General features: G+C 46.9%; 1 protein-coding gene across 1 annotated transcript in view; it reads left to right on the forward strand.

Moving 5' to 3' along the window:
• Positions 1 to 14418, forward strand: part of LOC146063110 (cytochrome P450 4B1-like) — a 101865-nt gene that overhangs the window by 34921 nt on the left and 52526 nt on the right. The window contains exons 4-5 of the mRNA XM_083175124.1: positions 2316 to 2506; positions 12234 to 12367. Of these exons, the coding sequence (XP_083031250.1) occupies positions 2316 to 2506; positions 12234 to 12367 (325 nt within the window). The remainder of the gene's footprint in view (positions 1 to 2315; positions 2507 to 12233; positions 12368 to 14418) is intronic.

The raw sequence follows: 14418 nt of genomic DNA on the forward strand, positions 1-14418 counted from the left end.
ATGGAACGCATTTCCGGTCTCGTAATAACAGATCTTTTGACTATTTTACATGATCAGAAGCGATTGACTGAATGGTTTTCAGAATACTGCATGATTAGAATACCCCCTGATCTATGCAGAGTATAACCCTGCTCACAATTGTATACCAAGGATTTTCTAAATAGTAATAAGAAAAGTGACAGTGTCAACCCGGAAGTAATGAGACCGAAAGAGGTCACACTCCGCATTTTTTCTATTATGTTTTCATCTTTCTATGTTTTTTTATTATATATGTTGATATTGAATCCAAGTGTTATAAATAAACAAAGTCTCCGAGACATTATAAATATGTTTTTAATGTGTATTGAGTGCATGCATCACTAATTTATGCAAATTACCTACACAGGAAGTAGGGTATAAAAGTGAGGTTCCTGTTTGATAGAACACACCTTGATAAAGCTGTGAGCCAACACAGCGAGAGAGAGATAAAAATCAAGTCCCACCAAGGAAAATGTTGACCACCTGCTCCATCTTCTTCTGATCCTGTCCTAATACCTGCTCCATTGAGACCGTGAGAAGCCTTGCAATTCCTGATTGCCATTCCAACTGAAAGGACACCCCGGGCTGGCTATAACAACATCTCTTTTGAAAACGGGCCAACCTTTAAGGCATCAAGTAGGATATACCATCAAACGGCTACATCCACACAGACGCTCTTTGGACAATTTATGGACACAAGCCGCCGGATCAGTGCAGGTCCTATCAACACAATATTGGTGACTATACATATCCTCAATCTCTCCCAACAGGTCCATTGTTATTCATTTATTCAGAATAGTTTTTATTCTTGTATTTATTTTTATATAATATGTTTGTATGTGTATGAAATTTTTGATTAAATATATACTGAATTGATGCAAGCTCTTGAATTAGCACTTTTCTTCTGAGTGCCGATTCTCCCTTCTCTGTTGACCCCGGGTACTTGCCTCTCTTGCTAACATATTACTGGCTTGTCTTACTGACCGCTGTTACTGTCCGCTCTTACTGACACATTACTGGACTCTCTTACTGGCCCTTATTCTAGTTGAATCGGTCGGATGCGTATTTTGGACGGGCACCGAGTGTTCTTAGCCCTGCCTACCGTACGGATCGCTCACACCATCCGAATGCGGTAAGACGCCGAGCGAATGAACCGCGAGTGGATGTTTCATGCAAACACCTCGGCCATCTGTGGGAACCTCCCCCATTCTCCGATGGTCGCCGACCATCGAATGATGGACCGAGCGGTCAGGCAGCACCGAGTGCTCCACTCGGACATTTTTCTGTATGAAAGCAGGGATATGGGCGGGCAGCTGACATCCGGATATGTCAGATGTCCACCCCCCACACGTGCGTCATGGCCGGATTACCATACGTACACCCAGTGTTTTCATGGGAGCACCCATGAAATGCGTGGCATAAGCTTATGGTAATGAGCCCAAACATAGCTTCACGCACCTCTCCACCCCCTGCTCGGATGGTTCCGACCAATCGTTTTCTGCACAGAACTCACGCCGTGTTTGGACGTGCGAGGCATTCGCACATGCACAGAAATGCCTCTGCACATGCGCAAACAGCGGCCGTCCGACCGAACACGTAGCTGTCCGACTCAATCAGAATAATGGCCACTGACCCCTGCTACTGGACTCTCTATTTGACACGTTACTGGTCTCTTACTAATCCCTGTTACTGGTCTCTCTTATACCCCTTTTACAGCTCGGCAAAATCCTGGGTCATCGGTGGGTTAGACCCGGGTCAGCAGTGGTGCAAATTGGTCACACAATGTCCCTTTACACGGGACTTCTACCCAGGTCCTGACCTGGGTAGAACATGGCTAGGACCTGGGTAGAGGGTGGTGTAAACGGGTACACCGGGTCATCCTGCGGGCCGCAGCACACATAGTCTCCGCTGCATAAGCGGCAGCAGTGGAGGAGGTGAATGGATGCCTATGTGTGGCATCCATTCACCTCACGGATAATGGCCGGGGTGCACGGGGGCTGGGGGCAGCCCGGCAGCTTACCTTGGTGCTGCCTGCCCCTAGCGTCGTGATCAGTGGTCTTCTACACTGTGGGTAGGCACTGCAGTGTAAATGGGGTAAAACCCAGATCCGACCCGGCTTGGATCCTTGTTGGATCCAGGATTTTTTATGTAAAAGGGGTATTACTGACCCGTGGTACTGGCCTCTCTTCCTGACACATTATTGGTCTCTTACTGACTTGCTATTCGTACGGACTGGGGACCTGCAGGCTACATGACATCCTGCTCAGCAGTTTTCACAGTATTGTTGTTTTCCCTAGGATGAGAATGGTATTGGGCTGTCTGATAAGGACCTACGTGCTGAGGTGGATACATTCATGTTTGAAGGCCATGACACAACAGCCAGCGGGATCTCCTGGATCTTGTACTGTATGGCCCAATATCCTGACCACCAGGAGAAGTGTCGGGAGGAGATCCGAGAGGTCCTGGGACACAGGAGGACCATGGAGTGGTGAGAAGTTTCTGCATTACACATGGGAGCTGCACACAATTCTGTTGGTGTACAAATCTCATTTTCTTCATTGGGTACTATGGTAACACAGGGTGACAATGGCACCAATCAGCGAAGCTTTCAGGTTTCCCAGGATGCACGGCTCTTCCCCCATATTACCTCGCCTCCATGCCTAGCAGTTTTTTGTTGGTGCCAGCAGGAAGGAACGTGACACACCCATTAGACTGCACGGCGTTCTGTTACGGTACCTTTAATGAAATATGAACGCCAACGCCGCCGCCCATTTTATCCCCGATGCCTGCCATGAAGATGGCCACAGGAGGGCTGCGCACATGCACGACTCCCATGGTCCTTTGCAGAGTGTGAGCAATGGACGGCTCTCTCCATCTGTTGTGTCCTCCTGCAGCGTGCTTGAAAGTCGCAGGTTGGAGACGCACGTTGCACCGGCCTAGCGGGGATTGAAGGCCTGGGTGATTTGGTGGCCAGGCTTAGAAAACGTAAGTGTGTCTATCTCTGACATGTCTGTGCAGTTCTGCCAGATGCAAGGCAGGTAGCCTGCCCCCCCCCCCCACCCCTGCCCTGCCTTTACTTTAAAACAAAAAAAACTGGGGTAGTGACTTGACCTGGTAAGCCATGCCCACTCAAACGAGGCCATACCCCCTTTTTGGCAGATCTGTTCTGTATTGGTGGTTTAGTCTGGGACCACCCATTACAATATTTCTAGATTCACCTATGCTCACCCTGTTTTAGCCTGAGGGGCCTCTGGATGTAGTGCTCACCCTGTATTAGACTCAGGGCATCTGGATATAGTGCTCATCCTGTATTACACCCAGTATGTCTGGATGTAGTGCTCACTCTGTATTAGACCCAGGATGTCTGGATGGAATGCACACCCTGTATTTAGACCCAGGACGTCTGGATGTAGTGCTCATCCTGTATTAGACTCTGGGTTTACAGCTGATGCTAATTACACACTAAGATAATACTTATTGCAATAACACTTCAGGGGCCTACATATTGGTTGACGATGTAGTGTGCTGAGCGATCGGTCACCGCCCGTTTTCTCATTAGAGAGCACACGAACCAGGGTGGAGGACTTCCGGTTCCTGTAGCATGGAGTAGGCTGCAGGGAGAGCGAGCTCTGTTACCCCCCTCCAAAAATACCTAAAAGAATACAGCTCAAGAAACCCATATTCACCCGATTAAGCTTACCGCATAAACTGAATGCCTGCACGGATGTCCTAGGACTTGGTCAGTGTCCTATGGCGAAACGGTGAGAGAAACCCCAGCTCGGCAGAGCGGCGGGAAGTGCCTGGAACAAAAAACGCAGGAGAGCAATCCCACCTGAGGACAGCGCTGTGCAGCGCAACCCGGAAGTGACGAGACGGGACAGAGCCAGAAGAGTCAGGTGACTCGCGGCGAAAGACTCCCTCCTGAGCCGAACGCCGCAGCAGACGGGGGAGAACGAGCCCGCAGCTGCAGCCGCAGCAAAGCTACAATGGCGCCGGGCTGGGGATAAGCCAGGGCCGTAATAGAACCCATGGAAACCCCCCCTGGTGAGAGAGGAAGGGGGCGCTGGTCGTGAGAGAAACAGAGCTGTGCTACTGAAGCCTGCAATAAGTGAACTCAGCAAGACAGATTTCCATACACCTGAAGTGCCATCCCAAGGCCACAACAGACAAGCCTGAATACAGGGGAGACACACTGGAGAGACAAGGTGCGAGCACAGCCCAGAAGCCCCCAGGCGACCGTACTCAGCAACGGAACGGGTAGAGCAACAAATTGATATACCCGAGGCAACCCACCCAAGACCACCAGGCTTATATGTACCCCATAAGCAGAGCCTGAGTTAGAGGCGCCGGTGTGAGAGGCGGCAAGCCCAGGCTAGACAACACTCAGCAGTGGGTGACAGTGAGGAGCAGCAGACTACAACAAGCCAGCTACTCCACCCCCACATAGTAGATATACCTTGGCTAAGGCTAAACAACGCTACAAAGACAGAAGCCAGAGGAGACGCGCCTGTGAGAGGGGACGTGTACCTGGCCAGAAGACCCGGGGGGGATGAAAGCAGCAAGAGGCTCCAGCTGACAACTCCTAGACACAGATATTCGGCGGGAGAGGCAAGTACCCATACATTTAATGGTTTTGAAAGCTGTCTAGTGACTAATAAACTGACTAATAACAGATGAAGAAAGGGCGACACAGCAAGGGGTTAAAGACGACTGCCTAAACTTTGAGCGGGGACACTGAAGTCGGTAAAGATGGTATGGACAGTTAGGGGCTAAAAGTGCTGACTTCAAAATAAAGTAAATCCACTTGAAGCGGAAATCCATACCCCCATCCCAGAACTCTAAAACCTATAATCAATTGCCGACCCTAAAAGGAAAGAGGGACTGGGTAAAATATATTGAAAGTGCCCCTAAATATAAGGAAAGAGAGGCGAGAGAGAGAACATATACCCAGCGAACAACCCGTACTAGTCCAAAGGGGGGCTGACAGGCCACACTCCTTAAATCCTCACTGAAAGAAGGAAAGAACATTTAAAAATATCTGAATAAGGAGTAGGGTGCCCAGTTATCAATATATGGAGAAATTTCTCTCTCCAAACATGCCCACAAAAGCCCGAAAAGAAAAGGCAGAACGCACACGCCAGGCAACAACCTCCGCCATGGCCAATATTAGTACCAATAAAGCACCAAGGAAATCGAATGGTGCGAGTAACACCAGTAGCCAGGAAGAAGACCCCGCTCTAACTCCAAGTCAAGATAAAAATGGGGAAGAATACCAAATAATGATTCAAGCAATCAAACAAACCCTGGAACCTCTACTCCAGATACAGGCTGAGGTTATGAAATGAGTGGTGGAAGAAATAAAGGGCCAGGTAAAGCAGATAGCCGATCGAGTGCAGGAAGTGGAGCAAAAAATGGGGGACATGTTTCAAGACACAGCCCTGCTAAAGATCCAAATGGCAGAATTACAGAAAGCCAATCAGCAGATAAGAGAAAAATTAGAAGAATCTGAGAACAGAGCTAGAAGAAAAAATCTCAGAGTGATTGGTCTGCCAGAGACTCTGAAAGGCCCCCCACTTTTCCACTTCTTAAGGAATACCCTCCCAGAATTATTAAACATACAATCAAGTTGTACAGACCTTGTAATAGAAAGGGCGCACAGATTAGGCAAAGTTAGAGAGGAAGGCCCCGGAAAAACACGACCAAGACCAACAATATTTAAATGTCTGAACTACCTCCACAAAGAAACAATCTGGAAGGCATCAAGGAAGAAACACAAACTAAAATGGGAAGATAATCAGATCCTCATATTTCAGGACTATTCAATCGAAAAAGTTTATACTCATGTACCCAGCACGCCTACGGTTTCTAAATGGTGGAAGTTATAAGGACTTTGCCAATCCAGCAGAAGCTGCCAATCCAGCAGAAGCGAAGGCTTACTTAGACCAAGCCAGAGGACCAGAATAATGTCTTGTATATATATCTTCATCTGTAAAAGGAAAAGAATAACAGCTTTAAAGATATTATAAAAATTTATATTGATATGGGGAAAAAAAAGAAATATATGGGAGAGAGCACAGATATTATATCGGAGAATTTGGAGGGGAGAGTTAGGAGCTTTAACTCCGGGGGGCGATGGAGAGACAGCGAGGAATATAGTAAGACCAAATGTGCAAAGCACACCTCGCGGCCCCTCCACCGCCTTAAAAGGAAGTCAATTTGGAATTTCAAATGAGAAGGCGGACCCCTGGGAGTGAAAACGCCAAAAGGGGAAACACCAGCTCATTACAGGATGAATGTTGTCAATATGGTTTTATGTTTTGTAAGTGTAAATGTCTTAAGATGTCCCTTTCCCCAGAGTTAGATAGGGTTTGAGGAAATAGAGGGTGGGCTCTGTCCACGAGTTTGTTTGGGAATGCCAGGCCTTAAATTTGGGTTGGAATGTAGGGGGAATACATTCCCTGGAAAAAAAAGGAAAAAAAGTCCTGACATACTTGAACAAACTTAAAATAGAGATAGTGTGTTTACAGGAGACGCATCTGACAGAAAAAGAAATTGGGAAACTAAACATGATGCGGAGGAAAGTCGTGGCAGCAGCCCCCTTCAACTCCAAAGCAAGAGGAGTGGTAATATTAATTGCAGCCCATTTACAATATGAAATAAATACAGTGATTACTGATAAGACAGGAAGATACGTTATAGTGGATATATGTATAGAAAAAAAACAGGTGTTTCAAATACATGTTTCAAATACATGTTGAATTGGATCACAAGGCACTATTATGGGCAGATTTCTCTGAATGGAATATTAGTCAATATAGAAGGAAACTAAACCCAATATTAACAATAATAATAACAATAGCAAAAAAAACAATATTAAAGAATTGGACGACTAAATCAACCCCAAGGCTAGACTCAATGAGAAACAGCCTAATGAAAAAATATAACACGACACAGGAAATAGAAGAGGGGGGTAAACATTTTTATGATAACTGGGGGTCTTTATAGAAACATTAGACAGACAAATCCAACACCAAATCTTATACCCCTTTAAAGTGGTTCCCAACCTTTTTTGTCTCCTGTACCCCTTGATTAGGCTTTTCATTTATGAGTACCCCCTCATGAAAATTTTAGGGGGCGTGGCCTAAAAAGGAGTGTGGCCTAACAGGGGCAAGTCATACTGGCAGTGACGAGGAAAAAAAAGTGCAACCACTTGACCACAATATAAGCTCAGCCCATTCTACGGACAGCATATAAAATAACAGAACACTGTCAAATCTCTATTACTGAAGCAACAGACATTCCAACGGATCACGTTAGCCTTCCATTAGTGCCAGATACACATATGCCCCCAAAAGTGCCAGATACACATATGTTCCAATGGTGCCAGGTTTGCCCCCACAGTGCCAGAAACGGGAATGCCACCACGGTGCCAGGTATGACCCCATGGTACTGGGTATGCAATCACAGTGCCAACAATGCCCCTACAGTGCCAGCAACAAGTATGCCCCCATAGTGCCAGCAACAAGTATGCCCCACAGTCCTAGCAACAAGTATGCCCCACAGTGCCAGCAATGCCCCACAGTGCCAGCAACAAGTATGCCCCACAGTGCCAGCAACAAGTATGCCCCACAGTGCCAGCAATGCCCCACAGTGCCAGCAACAAGTATGCCCCACAGTGCCAGCAATGCCCCACAGTGCCAGTAACAAGTATGCCCCACAGTGCCATCAATGCCCCACAGTGCCAGTAACAAGTATGCCCCACAGTGCTAGCAATAGGGTATGCCCCCACAGTGCCAGCAATGCCCCATAGTATTTCCCAGCAGCAGCACACTCACCATTGACGCTGCTGCCGGGGAGAGGACAGTCCAGTGTCCCCCTGCCGTGTAGCTCTCAAGGAAGGAGAGTACAGCACACTGCGTATCTCTCCTTCCCTTCACTGTGACTGGGCTGCCATACGCACTGAGGGGTAGGAGAGATGCGCAATGCACTCTCCTCCCCTCCAGCAACTTGTCTGACTGCCGCGGCCGCCATTACATCCTGGGTCGCCGCATACCCCCAAGCGGGTGGACGCGTACCCCCAGGCGTCGAGATAAATAGGATCCCAGCCTGGGAACAATCAAAAGCCCTCAAAAAGAAAGGAAGAAAAGATATTAATTCTATCTAACACATCCCTTTTGTGTCTTTCTTTTGTCTTTTATTTGTTTTTTTGTTTCTTTTGTTTTATGTAAATATATAGCCGCTTGTAATAGCCTCTGCAGGGTATGGCAAAGAAGAAATTGTAATGGAAGACGTACCTAAGATAAGATAACTTTAAAGAGAGGGAACTTCTAGAAAATATGTCTTTTAAAATGTATGATGTATAAATGTTTGTATATGTCTTTTTTTATGTGAAAAAGTAATAAAGATTATTTAAAAAGAAAAAGAGCACACGGACCATGACTATATTTATATCGCATGCAGTATAATGGGTTTATACATGGAGTGATTTTGGGTTATTTTCTAAGCCATCTGACTAGATCTTTTAAAAAATGACCCAAAATATGTCCGAGTGTAGGGGCCATAGCGATAGGGATGTGTGGCCCTGCAGATCGCTATAGCCCATCTAGATTTATACTGCATGTAGTATTAATGTAGTCAGATCTCACCGAACACTGGCCCTGCCATGATCGCTTGGCATGCATCACTTCATGTGTAGGCCCCAAAAATCTATACGGGTGATAGCAACGTCTGGGACCGCACATCGCTATCCCTATGGCCCCTACACATGGAGCGATTTTGGGTCATTTTCTCAGTTATCTAGCAGATCTAATGAAACAATGCCAAGGGAGGAGGAGAAAAAAGAAAAAACTCTGGGTGGGGGCACCCTTGTATCACAGGTCAAGGTTCATGAGAATTATTTAAGATTTAACCTTTATTTGGTATGCTCTAAAATACTATATGCTGGTTCTTGTACCTGGTTAATATTTTTAAAAAGCGCAGCAAAAATATATAATGATAGTATGGAGACTCTCACTGGTCTTAGTATGGGTTATCGGTAATCCTCATTAATCCCACAATTGACACCAAATTAAGGTCTGTTTTGATGGGGTTTTTTAAATCATAGGATTTTTTTCGGTACTCTTTACTTAGTTGGGCGCCCATCGTGGGGAGCGCGGGCATCGCGGCCAGTACATTAACGGCCGCGACGCGATGCCCGCGATCCCCGCGATTTCCCATAGGGTTCAATGTTAAATTTTAGTGCTGCCCGCGATTTTACATTCAATGCTTCAATGGCCGCGATTTGGCCATAGGAATCAATGTTAAATGCCCAAATAGTTAAATTGTGCCCAAATAGGCACAATTAACACTTAAATGTCCCCCCAAATTTGTAACGCCACCCCACGATCCACGCCAACCCGAAGCGTGGCGAGTGCAGCGAGCCCGCGAGGGGCGGCGGTACGTGTCCTCCGACCTTTTCATACCCCCACTATCCACGTCGGCGTGGAGTTGAGAATAGAATATTGTGGCGAGCGCAGCGAGCCACCGAGCCCGAAGCGTGGTGAGCGCAGCGAGCCCCGCGAGGGGACGCGGATACCTGTGAAGCCCGCGTAGGGCCACGTTTACCTGTGAAGGTATCCGCGTCCCCTCGCGGGGCACGCTGCGCTCGCCACGCTTCGGGCTCGGTGGCTCGCTGCGCTCGCCACACTATTCTATTCTCAACTCCACGCCGACGTGGATAGTGGGGGTATGAAAAGGTTGGAGGACGCGTACCGCCGCCCCTCGCGGGCTCGCTGCGCTCGCCACGCTTCGGGTTGGCGTGGATCGTGGGGTGGCGTTACAAATTTTGGGGGACATTTAAGTGTTAATTGTGCCTATTTGGCCGTGGATCGTGGGGTGGCGTTACAAATATTGGGGGACATTTAAGTGTTAATTGTGCCTATTTGGGCTCTGTGGCCCATTTAACATTGATTCCTATGGCCAAATCGCGGCCATTGAAGCATTGAATGTGAAATCACGGGCAGCACTAAATTTAACATTGAACCCTATGGGAAATCGCGGGGATCGCGATGCCCGCGATCCCCGCGATTTCTTTACCCGCGACGCCCACGATGGAGATCGTGGGCGCCGTGCTAGGTAAAGAGTACCTTTTTTTCTAAAACCAGTTGTGTCTCACAATGCGGCAGGGAGTGCAGCATGAAGTGCAGCAATGTTTACATATAGGCAGTGCGGGGGCACACAGATTATTCAAAAAACCGTTATGCTATAATAAAGCAGAGTACAGTTAGGTAGAAATAAATCCACTGGTAAAGACCAGTGGTTACCTGGGAGACCTGACCGGTTTGGTAATGGGAGGCCGGGATGTGGTCTGGTTTCGCTACGCTTGGACACAGAGGAGCGAAACCAGACCACATCCCGGCCTCACATTACCAAACCGGTCAGGTCTCCCAGGTAACCACTGGTCTTTACCAGTGGATTTGGTACTTATGTAATATCTGGGCTCCCGTTTTTCTTATGAGACCGCATCCCCTCGCCACGCTTCGGGCACGGTGGCTCGCTGCGCTCGCCACACTATATAAAATCATCTCCATGCGTAGTTGGATAGTAGGGGGTATGAAAAAATGGGGTGCATTTAACATGGGAGCCCAGATAATACATAAATACCGTGGATTTATTTCTACCTAACTGTACTCTACTTTATTATAGCATAACGGTTTTTTGAATAATCGGTGTGCCCCCGCATTGCCTATATGTAAACATTGCTGCACTTCATGCTGCAGAAATCCCTGCCGCATTGTGAGACACAACTGGTTTTAGAAAAAAATCCTATGATTTAAAAAACCCCGTCAAAACAGACCTTAATTTGGTGTCAATTGTGGGATTAATGAGGATTACCGATAACCCATACTAAGACCAGTGAGAGTCTCCATACTATCATTATATATTTTTGCTGCGCTTTTTAAAAATATTAACCAGGTACAAGAACCAGCATATAGTATTTTAGAGCATACCAAATAAAGGTTAAATCTTAAATAATTGTGATAAACCTTGACCTGTGATACAAGGGTGCCCCCACCCAGAGTTTTTTCTTTTTTCTACTCCTCCCTTGGCATTGTTTCATTACAATTGTTACTCTGGGGTGCACCACTGACTGTCCCATACAGAGGCACCATAAGACACACACTGTCTGAGTGCTCTGGGATCCACTGTTCCTGATACTAGGAAAATAGTCAGTTCTCACAGATCAAAACCATCATCTTTTATTAATTCTTTCTCCATAAATACCAGTGCGGTCATACTCTCTGTCACACGCAGCCGCGACGGAGCGCGGCGGGTACAGTACTCACCCGTCCGCGCCCGCCGCCGGCTAGCGTGTGCAGGCTCCACTCTGAGGCGGGCAGGTGGGGGCAGCGCTGGGTAGAGGCGGCAGCGACGGAGCATCAGGTAGCAGCGTCCTTGACGATTGCGGCGCCGGGAGGCCGGCGGCGCCATCTTGAGTAAGGGCAGGTAGCGGATTGGGCCAGAGTAGAGAGTTCCTCCTCATCCTGCACGGACAGCCAATGGCAGCCACTCCCTGGGGATATAGTGGAGCTGCCCAGGCTGATCCGTGTCAGTGCAATGAGTCTTCTGAGTCGTTCACAACTCCGAGCTGACTCCTGGATCCTGGTTCTCTCTCCTGACTCTGGTGCCTTGCTCCCTGCACCTTATCCAAGGAAGGTTTTCTCCTGACACCAATGCTGCAAGCGCTATCTAGTGCTGGTCCCTGCTTGTTCCAGAATTCCCTTTCTTCATCATCCATCCATTCCATCCTCTTCCAGTCTTCCGGATCCATTTCTTCCATCATCAAATCAACCTCTTCCTGCATCTTCTTCTATGTACTCTGGCTCACCTAAAGACTGGTTCCAGAATTACCACTGGCAGTATATTGTGCTGGACTTATTGATTTATTCTTTTGCCACTTAAAGAAGTATTTAAGTGAACTTATTATTTATGAAATCAGTTATTAAACCTGCACGTTTCAATCCTACTCGCCCTGGTCCGTCTCCAGCTTCTGTGCACCACACGACTCCATCCAGCCCTTCTGCCGTGACACTCTCTATCCTTCCCCTTCCCCAAGCCCCTTTTCCTCTCCTTTTTCTACTTACATCTAGCAGATTTAGTCAGATGGCTTAGAAAATTACCCAAAAGCAATCCATGTGTAGGCCCCATTAGGCTTACAAAACTTTCCTATTTTACAGGGAAGACCTGAGCAAGCTGTCCTATACCACAATGTGCATTAAGGAGAGTCTTCGCCTCTACCCACCAGTTCCATCAGTGTCCCGGCAGCTTTCCAAACCTGTCACATTCTTTGATGGGCGTTCCTTACCAGCAGGTAAATGATCCAGTTGTAATATTCTAAATGGGAAAAGCTGAAAGTCTATGTAGATGTTTCATAGGGCGAGTGGGCAATAGATGTTGCGTGCACTCTGGGGGTGATTCTGATTTAATTGTTCCCCCGCAAGTTCGCACAAGGGACCGTTTTTTGTCGACTACACATAGTTATTTATGTGCAACCTTTGTGTACAAGTGGCCACAGCGCTCTCACATAGAGTTCCAGGTGGGTGGTGTTGGAGGGGGGCGGCAGGCCAGTGGATTCACCCATAGGAAGGCCCAGTGTTTCATGGGCATTCCCATAAAAAAGCTGGGCATTCCCATGGAAAATTCCTGATGATGTGGAGGGTGGGCTGCTGACGTCTACTGGTCCTGAAGAAATCCAATGTGGGTACCTGTGGAAGGAAACCATACTCACGGGGGTCCGCCGGGGTAGATCTTATCCTCTTCGGTCCAAGTTGGCATCCAGGAGACTTGGCAAAACAAAATAACGATGTACGCAAACCCACAGACAGAGAAGAAAGCCGCAGGATGTGTGTTTACTTACTGTGGCTCCTCCCCTTGAATAGCGTTATTGGCTGCCTAGCGCCCAAACAGGAGTCGCTAGGCCACTAGGTGGCCAATATCGCTATTTGAGGGAAGGATCCACAGGATGTAAACATTTAGGTGAAACATACTCAATTTAATCTATTGTAGCTGCTATGTGCAGCTATGTTTATCAACTTATTAATTTTTATTATTTATATATCTGCCTGTCTATATTCATCTATTTAAACACCACATACACACACACACACACACACACACACATACATATATATATATATATATATATATCATGGTAGAGGGGGTTATTCATAGTAAAATACCGTTTTTATTAGAGATGTGCACCGGGCACTTTTCGTGTTCTGTGAAACAGTTTTGGGTCTGGATCTCGGGCAGGGTTTTGGATTTGGATCTGTTCCAAAACACCACCAGTTTCATGTGTTGTGTTTTGGGTTCTGATTTAAAAAAAAAAAGCATAAAACTGCAGATTTTTTTTTTTTTTGCTCCTACGCTATTATTAACCTTAATATCATGCATTTTCAGTCTATTCTGAATACCTCACAATATTGTTTTTAGGGCAAAAGAGTGCACCGAGGTAGCTGGATAACAATGCTAAGCCACAAAAGTGGGCGGCACAAATACGTGGCTCATGTAGGAGTAGCACTGCAGCAGCAGACAGGATGGCTGTTTGAAAAACTAGGCCCCAAAAAGCACATAATGGTCAAAAAAAGAGGTGCAAGGTGGAATTGTCCTTGCGCCCTCCCACCCACCCTTAAATTGCGTAAATAGGACATGCACACTTTAAAAAAACAATCATTTCAGCGACAGGGTTTGCCACACGACTGTGGCTGAAAATATTGTTTTGTTTGGGCCCCACAAAAAAAAGTAGTAAGTCACCTCTCCCTGTACAAACTGGCTTTTTAGAGGCAAGAGGTTGTCTTCGTTCTCATCCAATTCATTTTGATGAACATCATCTTCTCCACATTTTGCAGAAGCAACCTGCTACACTGCTCACTGACCAGGTTCCCCGCTGCACTAAAAACTCTTTCAGAGAACACACTGGAGGGGGGACAACTTAGGTAAAATAGAGCCAGTTTAATTTTGTACAGGGGCTTCCAAACTTTTTTTTTCCTGCCAGTACAGGTAAGGACTGTCCGACATGTCTACTTGGATGCTGTCACCAAAGTAATCCTCCACCACAGTGATGGAAGGTCCGGCATCGCAACCACCAACACCCTTTGACTCTCCTTGGGAATTTGTGATAAAATGTCTTTAGGAGGGTGCGATTGTTTGCAGTTGCTGCCGGCGGTGTGTGCTGTGCTCAGTCCTGTGCACGTAATACACGTTTAGCATGGACGTAGTAACTGATACCAGCTTCCTAACTAAGGTCATTGGGAAGAATATCAAATTTACAACCACCGATGGATGCTTTCAGGGCGTGCCAATGAGAATTGATGCGAACCGTACAATCACTTTAAGGAACGTTAAGGATTTAGCAACTGGGAA

The sequence above is a fragment of the Crinia signifera genome, chromosome 3 (genome assembly GCF_055691185.1).
Source record: "Crinia signifera chromosome 3, ASM5569118v1, whole genome shotgun sequence".
NCBI classification, from domain to species: domain Eukaryota; kingdom Metazoa; phylum Chordata; class Amphibia; order Anura; family Myobatrachidae; genus Crinia; species Crinia signifera.